This window comes from Thalassophryne amazonica, chromosome 5, assembly GCF_902500255.1.
Source record: "Thalassophryne amazonica chromosome 5, fThaAma1.1, whole genome shotgun sequence".
Classification (NCBI taxonomy): domain Eukaryota; kingdom Metazoa; phylum Chordata; class Actinopteri; order Batrachoidiformes; family Batrachoididae; genus Thalassophryne; species Thalassophryne amazonica.
Window position 1 is genome coordinate 80,981,442 of NC_047107.1, and position 13,362 is coordinate 80,994,803.

The 13,362-nt window shown below is 43.8% G+C and overlaps 2 protein-coding genes across 5 annotated transcripts in view; both read right to left on the reverse strand.

The window, feature by feature from the left end:
• Positions 1 to 9,806, reverse strand: part of rasgrf2b (Ras protein-specific guanine nucleotide-releasing factor 2b) — a 219,835-nt gene extending 210,029 nt beyond the window's left edge. Inside the window, exon 1 of the mRNA XM_034170661.1 lies at positions 9,335 to 9,806. Coding sequence (XP_034026552.1) covers positions 9,335 to 9,610 — 276 coding nt within the window. The 5' untranslated portion in view covers positions 9,611 to 9,806. The remainder of the gene's footprint in view (positions 1 to 9,334) is intronic.
• Positions 9,807 to 11,352: 1,546 nt separating this feature from the next.
• msh3 (mutS homolog 3 (E. coli)) overlaps positions 11,353 to 13,362 on the reverse strand; it is a 149,953-nt gene continuing 147,943 nt past the window's right edge. For all 4 annotated transcript variants that reach the window (XM_034170665.1, XM_034170663.1, XM_034170664.1 and 1 more), the window contains exons 23-24: positions 13,125 to 13,293; positions 11,353 to 11,539 (exon numbers count right to left, since the gene is read on the reverse strand). In XM_034170665.1, the coding sequence (XP_034026556.1) occupies positions 11,458 to 11,539; positions 13,125 to 13,293 (251 nt within the window). In that variant the 3' untranslated portion in view covers positions 11,353 to 11,457. The remainder of the gene's footprint in view (positions 11,540 to 13,124; positions 13,294 to 13,362) is intronic.

The window sequence follows — 13,362 nt, forward strand, 5'->3', positions numbered from 1 at the left end:
GTGATGCACTTCGAAGGGGCCAAGGGCCTTGCATATACAAAGGTACTGATTGGATCCCAGAAAAAGGCCATTACCTGATAAAATAATATTAAACCTTTAAAAAGATAAATCTAGAGCCAGCACACCATATGTTCATCTTCTCCAATCTGCCTGTGAAGAATTGTGCTTCTCCTCAGGGATAGTAAAATGCTAAGCGTTTAACGATGGGAGCGAAGCAACAATGCAACAATTATACACACCTAATGCTGCGTTTACACATGATGACGACCAGTCACGAATACCACAAAGTACACATTCTTGGCCGCTGATCACGAATGTGATTATTCGGGTTAGAGGCGTCAGGTGTCCTCAGGAACTGCTGCAACCTGTTACCACGCGTTACGATTAAGGGCACGTGTTGCTGGAGAATTATCAGGAACCATTACGCACGGTCAAGAATAGTGTTCCGTGTTGTTGCGCGTAACAGAGCATCGTTAAGTTCTGTCACGTTGTGAACGAGGTGAACTGTCTCCACACACACACCCATATTCATCCAACCAAATTCAGATCGCTCCAGTTTTTCAGAAGAACTTTGTGACTGCATGCCTAGTTGGGCTCTGTGCCATGGAGTGGCGCAGAGAGGAGGAGGAGGACAGCGCCAGATGTGTGGTTTCATGCGGCTCTCGTCTGGCGCATTTTCCCAAACATCAGGCACATGCAGCAGGTGGAACACTTGCAGGAGCGCGCTGAAGAGCACTGAAATTAGACTTTTAGCCGACTTGGTGTCAGCAATCAAACTGAATGCGGTGCAGCAGGGTTTAATTGTGCACGCGCTTCCTCCTCCGCCGGACTGGAGGAGGTGCAGAGATGTCTGGCTGCACGTGAGTCTCCTCTCGCTCCTCTGATTGCTCAGACTCGTTCTCCCGCTCATCGGTTACAACAGCAGGTGGAACACCTGCAGGAGCATCCTGAGGAGCTTCAGCAGGAACTGTGGAACGACATTTGGAGCCGAGTTTAATTGTGCGCACGTGACAGAAAACTGATTTGTCGTGGCGCGCAATGAAATGTGACGCCGCATTACAAGTCGTGTCAAAACTTGACAGTTTCTGTGTCACTTCGTAATAACGCGTGACAGTTTGGGCTCCAAGAACCATCACAGGAACCACTACGAACGTTGTCACGTTCTATTAAGGATCGCTACTCATCAAGACAGATCAATACGCTCAGTTGCGACCTCCACGACGTGAGACGAAATGAGGGTGGTGTGTGACATTCGTGGAAGATTTTTTGACAGGCAAAAACATGCTCCACGAATATCAAGAATATCACGCACCAACACGCACTATTAAGAAACCTATTCAGATGCGTTAAGTCACATTAAGAATGTCAGGAATGTGTCACGAATGACAGAAAAATGACATTCGTAACGCGTCTTGGTTATGTGTAAACGCACCTTAAATCTGCAGTCTTTTACAGAGAGGCACATTCACAGTCTGTGGAAACCATTTAGCTCAGCAAATGTACCAAGAGATTTGAAGCATTTTTGTCGATGAGTACAAGAGTGAGAAAAAGAGCGAGAGGGGCTGTGGTGCTGCAGGTGGGTTTACTGCACAGAGAAAGAGTGACAAGCAGAAAGGACATGAGGGGTTCACCATTTCTAACATCTACCAAACAAACAGTGGCAGGAGCTGACCTGCAGGGGCTTATCAAACACCAGGTTCCTGGATTAATTTGACCCAACATGGGAAACCTCACCTGGTCCACACACGGAAAGCTTTGACAGATTGATAGGTCAGATGAAACATTATCAAACCATATGATTCCTCATCTGTACGGCTGGAAAAAGTGAGAATGTAGCATGTTTGATTGAAAAGATCCTGCATGAAACAAAGTGAGACACGCATCAACAGGGTAAAGTTTGTAAAGGTTATTTGTGAAGGGACAGTGCAAGTTCATGAACATCACCGTACAACGAAGTAAACAAGCCGGATTACAGCCATTGATTAATTTCCATCTGTTATCACTGGTAGATGTTCCACAGCATGGTTTTTTATTATTGTGGGAGGAAAATCATGCAGACACAGGGAGAGCATGCAAAGTCTACAAAGAAAGGGCGGGAAGCAATCTCACAACCATGGTGCTGGGAGACATCAGTGCTAACCGCTAATCCACCATGCTGTCCATAAAAGGGGATAAATACAGTCCACTCCAAAAGTATTCCGGGGGGCCAGAGCAGGCGACATTGAAGGAAATTTGAAACTGCTGGCTAAGGCTAAGCGTAAATTTGGTAAGATTGTAATTCACGTCGGCAGTAATGACACCCGGTTACGCCAATCGGAGGTCACTAAAATTAACATTAAATCGGTGTGTAACTTTGCAAAAACAATGTCGGACTCTGTAGTTTTCTCTGGGCCCCTCCCCAATCGGACCGGGAGTGACATGTTTAGCCGCATGTTCTCCTTGAATTGCTGGCTGTCTGAGTGGTGTCCAAAAAATGAGGTGGGCTTCATAGATAATTGGCAAAGCTTCTGGGGAAAACCTGGTCTTGTTAGGAGAGACGGCATCCATCCCACTTTGGATGGAGCAGCTCTCATTTCTAGAAATCTGGACAATTTTCTTAAATCCTCCAAACCGTGACTATCCAGGGTTCCTAGGGTTTGTAAGAGTAGAATGGGAGGCAGAGCCTTCAGCTTTCAGGCTCCTCTCCTGTGGAACCAGCTCCCAATTCAGATCAGGGAGACAGACACCCTCTCTACTTTTAAGATTAGGCTTAAAACTTTCCTTTTTGCTAAAGCTTATAGTTAGGGCTGGATCAGGTGACCCTGAACCATCCCTTAGTTATGCTGCTATAGACGTAAACTGCTGGGGGGTTCCCATGATGCACTGTTTCTTTCTCTTTTTGCTCTGTATGCACCACTCTGCATTTAATCATTAGTGATCGATCTCTGCTCCCCTCCACAGCATGTCTTTTTCCTGGTTCTCTCCCTCAGCCCCTACCAGTCCCAGCAGAAGACTGCCCCTCCCTGAGCCTGGTTCTGCTGGAGGTTTCTTCCTGTTAAAAGGGAGTTTTTCCTTCCCACTGTAGCCAAGTGCTTGCTCACAGGGGGTCGTTTTGACCGTTGGGGTTTTACATAATTATTGTATGGCCTTGCCTTACAATATAAAGCGCCTTGGGGCAACTGTTTGTTGTGATTTGGCGCTATATAAAGAAATTGATTGATTGATTGATCACTCACTCATCTTCAACCGCTTTTCCCTGTTCGGGTAGCGGAGGCAACAGCTCCAGCAGTGGACCCCAGACTTCCTTTTCCCGTGCCACATTGACCACCTCTGACTGGGGGATCCCGAGTCGTTCCCAGGCCACTGTGGACATATAATCTCTCCACCTAGTCCTGGGTCTTCCCCGGGGTCTCCTCCCAGATGGACGTGCATCCTTACCAGATGCCTGAACCACCTCAGGTGGCTCATTTCAATGTGAAGGAGCAGGGACTCTACTCCGAGCCTCCCACGGATGACCGAACTTCTCACCCTATCAGTAAGGGATACACCAGCCACCCTCCTCAGGAAGCCCATTTCGGCCGCTTGTACCCGCGATCTAGTTCTTTCGGTCATGACCCAACACTCATAACCATAGGTGAGAGTAGGAACGAAGATTGACCAGCATCGCCTTTTGGGTCAGCCCCCTTTTCCTCACAACATTACAGTAGAGTGAATGCAATACCGCCCTTGCTGCACCGATTCTCCGGCCAGTCTCACGCTCCATCGTCCCCTCACTCGTGAGCAAGACCCTAAGGTACTTGAACTCCTTCACTTGGGGCAAGGCCGTATTCCCAACCTGGAGTAGACAATCCATTGGTTTCCTGCTGAGAACCATGGCCTCAGATTTAGAGGTACTGATCCTCATCCCAGCCTCTTCACACGCTGCTGCAAACCGATCCAGTGAGTCATGGCCAGTGAGTCTTGGAGGTCACTGGCCGATGAAGCCAACAGGACCACATTATCTGCAAAAAGCAGTGATGAGACCCTGAGCCCACCAAACCAGAAACCCTCCTCCCCCCGACTACGCCTCGATATCCTGTCGATGAATATCACAAACAGGATTGGTGACAAGGTGCAGCCCTGGCAGAGGCCAACCTCCACCAGAAACGAGTCCAACTTACTGCCGAGCACCCGAACACAGCTCTCGCTTTGCGAGTACAGAGATTGGATGGCCCTGAGAAGGGACCCCCACATTCCATACTCTCACAGCACCTCCCACAGTATCTCCCGGGGTACCCAATCATACGCCTTCTCCAAGTCCACAAAACACATGTAGACTGGGTGGGTATACTCCCAGGCACCCTGCAGGATCCTTGTGAGAGTTAAGAGCTGGTCGGTTGTTCCATGACCAGGACGGAACCCTCATTGTTCCTCTTCAATCAGAGGTTCGATTATCAGCCGAACCCTCCTTTCCAGCACCCTGGAGTAGACTTTACCATGGAGGCTGAGTAGTGTGATGCCCCTGTACTTGGCACACACTCTCTGGTCCCCCTTTTTAAATATGGGGACCACCACCCCAGTTTGCCACTCCTTAGGCACTGTCCCAGACCTCAACGCAATGTTGAAGAGATGTCTCATCCAAGACAATCCCTCCATACCCAGAGCCTTCAGCATTTCTGGACGGATCTCATCAACCCCGTGGCCTTGCCACTGCGGAGTTGTTTGACTACCTCAGTGACTTCCACCAGGGAAATTTATGAAAATCCTCACGATGCCTCTACTATAGAGGGCGCTCCGGTCTGATGCAGGAGTTCCTCAAAGTGTTCCTTCCAGCACCGGAGTACATCCTCAGTTGAGGTCAACAGAGTCCCATCCTTACTGTAGACAGCTTCGATGGTTCCCCATTTTCCCCTCCTGAGGTGCCTCACAGTCCACCAGAAGCACCTTGGTGCCGACCGAAAGTCCTTTTCCATGGTTGCTCCGAACTCCTCCCACACCCACTGCTTTACCTCCCCCACAGCAGAGGCTGCTGCCCTTCGGGCCTGTCGGTACTTTGCAACTGCCTCTGGAGTCCTCCGAGATAACATATCCTGGAAGGATATCTGAAAGCGGAGGTTGGCCTTGAAGTCCTAACCGATTTCTCTCACCAGGTGCTGGAAGGGCAGCTTGTGGATCTCTCTCAGCGCCATGGTGCCGCACCTGTAACGGTGGGGCTTCTTCACACCGCCAGTAGCCGGAGCGCTCTTCCGGGCGGCTTTGGATTTACGGGCGGTCAACTTTGTTACATTGTCATTAAATTCACTATCCGGTACAACATACGGATCCACTGAACCAACTGCTACACATCGATCACAATAAACAGCTTTATCTTGAGGGTTTAAAGCCTTGTAATAAGCTTTCATTCTCTCTATTTTCTTTCATGCGCCAGCCGTGTAGTAAATAAACGATGGAGACGGGAGCAGAGTCATTATCTATCAAAGTACCCACGTTTCCTGAAAACAACATCATGTGAGGACTGTTTGCTCTCCTGTCACTCACAATTCCACACCCCTCTCAATCGAAGCCACGCCCTCCCACGCCAGAACGGGGCCAAAAGTTTGAAACTGAAAAAATAAGATCTGAAAGTGAAAAAAACAAATATGAATGAAAAAAAATTATTTGATCAAAAAAATTACAGAGCTGAATCAAAAATTTATTTAAACTGAAAAATATATATCTTACACTTATTTTTATTTTGATAATACTTTTCAAATGATTATAAAATTCAAGAACAAACATTGAATTTTCAGTTTCAAAAATGTATTTTTTCAATCTTTTTTATTTTCAGATTACAAAACTTTAATTTTCAGTTTCAAAACTTATTTTTTCAATCTTTTTTTATTTTCAGATTACAAAACTTTTGGCCTTGATTTAGCTCCATAGAGGAGGCCAGCGGAAGGAAGATGGAGAAATATGCAGATTTAGTGGAGGATTGCTGCAGTCGGGGTTGACGTGCACAGTGCATGCCTATTGAAGTGGGGAACAGGGGCTTTGCGGGAAGATCACCATGCAAGGTCTACAGCCTCCTGGGCATCACTAGTACATGCAAAAGGAAAGCCATCAGCAAGGCCTCAAAAGGCAGAAAATGCCTCAAGATGGTTGTGGATCATGCGGGACAAGCAGTGGGCGAATGCAGCTTGGACACAGATCGGAACTGATCACTTCTGGTCGGGTCACCCAGGCGAGGGGGTCTGAAGTTGAAAGACCCAAAACCCCCTATGACTCCAAGTACTTCAATGATGTATCTAAGCACATCAAAAGATGTATATCTCAATCAATCAATCAGAAATGCGGATTTACTTGAAGCATGAATGGTACACACAAGCAATGTACACTGCTAAGTGAAAAGGTTCAAAGCAGAAATCATGCTGGCACTATTGTTATACAACATTAAGATATTTTCCTACACTCCAAAGCTTGAGTGTACACTTTTGTCATCATTTTCTTAATGAGCCAGGTGACTAAATTGTTTCCAAGCAAAAAAGTATGACTGCAACAACGTCTGAGATTGTACAACAGCCACCAAATAATTACATCAGTATGTCCTGATATTTTTCCAAAGTCACAAGTCTCTGATGCATTCCACAGATGACAAGCACCCAAAGATCAGGCATGAATTCAAGTTAAAAATAATCCAGACACTCAGGAACAAAGGACATCTCAATCATTTTCATTTTATGTAATGACACATCCATAATGATAATCCGTAATTTTTTTCATGAGCTGAACTCAGAGATCTAAAACATTTTCTGTATACACAAAAGACCTACAGTATTTCTCTCAAATATTGTTCACAAATCTGTCTAAATCTGTTAATGACCGCTTCTCCTTTGCCGAGATAATCCATCCCACCTCACAGGTGTGGCATATCACGATGCTGATTAGACAGCATGATTAGTGCACAGGTGTGCCTTAGGATGGCCACAATAAAAGGCTACACTAAAATGTGCAGTTTTGCTTTACTGGGGGTCAGAAAACCAGTCAGTATCTGGTGTGACCACCATTTGCCTCACGCAGTGCAACACATCTCCTTCGCATGGAGTTGATCAGGAGCCACACACCATTGAATGTGAGCATTTTCCCACTTGAGTCAGTTATGATGACAAACCGCAGTCAGGTCGAGACCCTGATGAGGATGACGAGCATGCAGATGAGCTTCCCTGAGATGTTTCTGACAGTTTGTGCAGAAATTCTTTGGTTCTGTAAACTGATTGTTGCAGCAGCTGTCCGGGTGGCTGGTCTCAGACGATCTTGGCAGTGAACATGATGGATGTGGAGGTCCTGGGCTGATGTGGTCACACGTGGTCTGCGGTTGTGAGTCCAGTTGGATGTACTGCCAGATTCTCTGAAACGACTTTGGAGACGGCTTATCGTAGAGAAATGAACATTCAATTCATGAGCAACAGCTCTGGTAGATGGTCCCTCAAAACTCACTCTCGCAAAACCTGTGACATCTGTGGCATTGTGCTGTGTGATAAAACTGAATATTTCAGAATGGCCTTTTATTGTGGCCAGCCTAAGGCACACCTGTGCAATACTCATGCTGTCTAATCAGCATCCTGATATGCCACACCTGTGAGGTGGGATGGATTATCACAGCAAAGGAGAAGGTGCTCTCTAACACAGATTTAGGCAGATTTGTGAACAACATTTGAGAGAAATAGGTCTTTTGTGTATATAGAAAATGTTTTAGATCTTTGAGTTAGCTCATGAAAAATGGGAGCAAAAACAGGTGTTTATTTTATATTTTTGTCCAGTGTAACTTCTGGGTATGTCACACTTCTGCAACTGTGCAAACTATATTTTTCAATGACTTTTTGAAAGAAGTAAATTATGAATGTTATTTGATCATAGAACTAGTGGATTTGTTTAACTTTATAAGGCAAACCTGTTGTATTTGCCTTTCACTGTGCCTTCACAATCAATATGAGCTCAGTGGGAGAGATTTGTCTTTCAGCTGTCGTTTTCATTTATACAGTGTGATAAGTATTGAGGCAGTGACAGTTTTTGTAATTTTGCCTCTGTACATCAACACAGCAAAGTTGAATTTAAAAAAAAAATATGTGCTTGTAGCATAAATCTGTCATGAGTAGGCAGTTCTCAAAAACAGTGGCCATGTAAGAAGAGTGAGTACAACCACAAAGACTCCCAGACAACTCTGAAGGAAGCTTACTGTGTAGTGCAACTTTTGTCTGTTCTAACTGTACGGCTTCATGGTGGAGTGGCATGCAGATTTTTTTTTTTTTTTCCCAAAAACTGTGTGATATTTCTGCTTGTTTGCCATAAGGATCATGGGAGACTTGAGGCTAGATTTGATCCCTGTTGCTGTGTCTGTTCCACTCCACCATGAAGCTGACTGGAATGCAACAGCAACATGTTGCACCATTCCGTTTCTCCAGTCACACTCACAGATGTTAACTCCTTCAGAGTTGTTTGGGTGACTTGGTGTCAGTTTTTGAGAGTTGTTGATTCAAGTCCGATTTTTGTATTTCTTATTGACTTTTAGTGAAGTCCGACATACTCGGTCTCTCATCTTCATCTCCAGAGTTGTCTAAAGAAAACTGTTTTAAAAAGCGAGTCATAATAATTTTTTGTCCAATTATGTGTGTGTTCTGAAATCAGGAGTTTTTTCCTACCAGTCGCCTGTGTACTTGCTCTAGGAGTTGATAAGGTTAGACCATACTTGTGTGAAGCACCTTGAGTTAACTTTGTTGTGATTTGGCGCTATATAAATGAAAATCAATTGAACCTTAAAAGCCCTTGAATGAAAGCTGATAGTCAACACTATGAGAACATATTGTTTTATTTCTAGTCCATTATGGTGGTGTACAGATGCAAAACTACAATAATCTGTCACTCTCTAAATACTTACGGAGCAGACTGCAAGTTGGGCTTTAGAATGACTTATTTGTATTTGTCTGTCATTAAAATATTGCACTTGTGTTCATGTTCATCAGGGTGCACACACGCTGAAACACAGGTGTCATATAATCCTGACTGGAGTCCTCCAGTTAGCTTCACATCCAGACACAATATTTTTTTTTTTTAAATACTAGACGGCAAATTTTGTATTTCCTCTGAAAAGTTAAGACTTACTCGTATTCGAACTGAAGTGTCCAACCCACCTGAAGAACTTGTTACTGCAGAGATGCTGCAGTCAGTTCTTGTTGAACTTCCACCCGAAATAATTGCGCAACAGATGCGCACTTTGGATTTCATTTTGATGTGCACGTGTGATTATTTGCCTCGAGGATGTCACTTAATTTACCTATTTGCTCAGATATTATCCGATCCCAGCAGGATTCTGAGGATGAACTCCCCTTTTGTCATTTCTCACCTGTTTCTCCAGCGCCTCTTTCGCTGTTGCGCACATCTTGGGTGCCGGCGCGCGCTCACAGGTGCATCCTTCCAACAGGTAAATCCCTGCAGGTCGCGCGCTCTGCTCGTTCTCGAAGTAGAACAGTATATTTTGGTAAAGAGCGAAGAACTTCTCGTGCCAGCGGCTGTTCTCCGTCGTCTTCTTGCTCAGGTAGCCACGCTTGGTTCCGTCTTTACGCGCCACCGCCGACAGAAACAGCGCGTGCCCTTCGTTGTAACGGACGCTCTTCTGCATTTTCTCAAACGTTTTGGAAGAGGAGAGACCCAAGTGAGAGCGGCAGAGTTTCAGTGCGCTCCCATCGGCTGAACCGCCGAGAGACGAGCGCGTGGCTCAGCGGAGCCGTGGCGCGCGGAAAAGTTCATCCGCCGGTGGAAGCTTCAGCAGAGGAGCTCACCGAGCCAACAGACCATCCTGTCACACTGCTGCAAAGGAACGAAAGAAAGACAGCACAGGGGGGAGAAGAGGCGCTCAGGCGCTCAATCACATCCGATAAACTGTAATCGGCTTTGACTGTGGGTAACTCTCACACGCTCGTGCGCGCGCGCCCCGTGTCTGTCTTTCGCTCTCGATGCTCAACGGTCGTGGAGTTGGTGGAATTAAAGGCGGAGCAAGAGGGGGGGGGGGGGGGGGGGGGGGATTTGTTCCTGCGTCATTAATTAAACTGGGTTAAACAAATGATATTCTAATAAGTAATTATACCCAACACTAGTTTCCAATTGCACAAAATTTTACCTTGGAAAAAAATTTCAAGGTCAAAGTCCTGTTAGAAGTGTCTTTTCATAATATAAATTAGATGTGATCAAATATCAGGAGTACAGATTTAGTTCATGCACTTTAATCAAAGTTTTTTGTAGTGTTGACAGGTTTTTTTTAATCCAGCTTTTTCAGTTTCTGAATTCTTTTTCAGATCATTTTCACAGAACATTGGTTATCTCTGCTGTGCACAATTTGTCATTGCTTTTTGGCACTTGGTTTCAGACTGATAACTGGAAGATAGACAAACAGGCGTTAAATTGGAACTTCCATCCAATTTTGGTGGTGTAGATAAACCCATAACAGAAAAACAAGAGTGATTAAGGCACTTTTGATTGAGATATCATGGGCTTTTCAATATTAATTTCAAATGTCCACAAAACCCACAATCCAGCTCAGCTCCAGATCAAACTTTGTAAGGTGATAGTGAGTGCCAGTCTGCACCTCACTTTCAAATATGAGTGTGATTGGGGTACATTTGATTAAGATATAATGTAAAATATACATTAAATGGAGTTTCAATGTTACACAAAATTTGTAATCTGGATCAGATCTTTGTCAGTCGATAGAGGATACCATTCTACACAATTCTCTCAAATACGAAAGAAAATTGAAAATTTTCTGACAGTTATTAATTTTTGAAAAATCACAATGTTACAAATAGGGATTTTTCCAATTTTCCTAGATTTTTTCCTGACTTTGACCTTGAAAATTAAATCAGTTCTTGCCTACCAGGAAATGAATCTTCAGTAAAAATTTCATGATATATGAAAAATTGTGGGCTACAGGATGCTCATAAACAAACAAACAAACAAACAAATAGGGGCGAAAACATTACCTGTGCCGTAATGATAAAACTAAATAAACTGGCATGTACTTTATTGCTCGGGATGTCAAAGCTTCCTTTTTCCACTGTCTAAACTGCAAAACAAATGCAACAAGTGTGTAAACTGTTACATTTTTAGTCTTTATTTCATAATCAAACAAGCATGTCAGCAAATGTTCACACTTACTCAGATAATATTGAACTGATGCTCATGTTCATTCATAGTACAGAACCTGATGAGGAGGAGACCCTGAGGTGATTAAAGGGGTCACATTTATGGCAGCATGAGTCTTAAAAACAGAATTGTGGGACTTTGGGATGTTGAAAATAAGACACCAGCCACACTCAAGTGCAACAGTCACAGCTTTGCACCAAATCACCTCTTTATAATGTAAAATCTATACACATACTGCAGCATGACAGGAGCATTTCCTTCTATGAGTTAGTGTGTGTCAGAGTGTATGTGCACTACAGAATGCTGTGCGTGCATGTTGCCGTCACATCAGGAGTTTGACTGCAGCCACTCCGTGAGCGATGATCTGTCTGCGATGCTCCAAACCTCTGAAAGGAGTTTCTTATTCCTCCTAGAAAGCAAACACAGACGAGCTGCTCAAACAAAATATATCACAATATGTTATTACCTCGTACAGCTTCATAAATGTTGACCCAAAATTCACACGCATGAGTGCAATAAGTTTTCTTTCCGCTAGCAACTCAAATATTAATAGTTTACTCTGCACCAACTGTGTCAAACTACAAATATTTCATATTGGGGGATTACACTGACAGAGTTTGCTCATATAGTGAGGATAAGTGATGATGTGGATCAGCAGCTCCCAGCAGGCCATCTGTGATAGTGACAGCGTATCATGTGGTAGGTAGCTGACATTTTTCAAGGGTGGTAATAAATTAAGCAATGAGTTGGAATGGTGTGTGAGTCCAGAATGTTTTTAAAACCTTAGACCTCAACAATTTTCAGAAGAGGAACTCAACCCTTTTATTTCCTGTTAATTATGTCATTTTTAATGTTAATTTACTGTCTTTATGTATTTATAAATTGTTTAGGTTGTCATCATGTACACACTATTATTATTATTTTATTATTGCTTCTATTTTGTCATTTGATTTTTAAATGGACCACAATGGAAATAAGACACTTTCTTGTGTCATCCAGGTATTTTTAACGTATTTACAATTATATGCCCTGACACTCACGCTTTTAATGTAAAGATGATTTACTGCCCCTGCTGGAAAGGTGTGCAAGTCCAAAATGTAATTAGCAATGTTAGCTAATATTCATAGCTTCTCCAAAAACTATTAGTCCTATCAGTGTTCTATTTTGGCGCCTTTCATCCTTGATCCACAATACATAAGCATACCAAACGGCAAATGTCAGCTGTGTTCTGCTTGTCCCTGATCAAAGTTGCATGCACGCACACAGGCACAGCTGCTGTAAGCAGGTGGTTTTAATTTGACAAACAAAGACAGTGGCTGAAGACATTAAAACCACTAAACCATGGCACCAACATGAAACTCAACTCACTCATGGTAAGAGCAACATGAGACTTAACTAAATAGGCTAAACAAATTGAGTTACAAAAACACAATAAATCCCTAACACTAACAACACTGTTAAACTAACATAAACCACAATAACATTTAAAACCTCAAAACCCTGAACTCCCATGCTGCATTGCAGCAGAGCATCCATTATTTATTGGTTAGCTAAAATTGCTCATTTCTCCAAAAATATTAGTCCTATCAACTTTCCGTTTTCGCAGTATCATCATTGACCCTAAAATACATAAGCATGCCAAATGTCAAATGTCAGCTCCCCCCGGTTTTTGTGTGATCAAAGCCACGCAGGCACACGCACAGAGAGGCCACTTGGCTATTATATAAAATTTTCTCATCTTTCCTCTCAAGCTGTACACTCTACAGGTGGGGAAAAATGCAAAAATATGTACCTGTGGAAAATGAGCCATTACAGTGTGCATCATTAAAAATAAACACAAAGTGTGCTTTGTTGGTAATCTATGGCATGTGGTCACAAACGCAAGATGCCACTGCATTTGGACTTTGTCCACCCACACTTTGGTACTTCTTCAAACCAGACAAAGTTCTGTATTGTGATTTGTGAGAGAAGCAGCTGGGGTGCACTCACTGTACCTTCTGGCATTGACCATGTTCTCCAGCTCTCGGGCCTTGAGTGCAGCAGTGTGTATTATAGGGTCTGGGATGTCAGCCAATCGTGCGACATTCAGGCCATAGCTTCGCTCGGCAGCTCCTTCAGTTAACTGGTAGAGAAAAGTGATGAACTCTGGCTGCAGCTCTCCCCCTAAAACACACATGAACCTTTTAAAATCTCCACAAACCCTTACCAAAAAATAGTACTGATAAGTATATA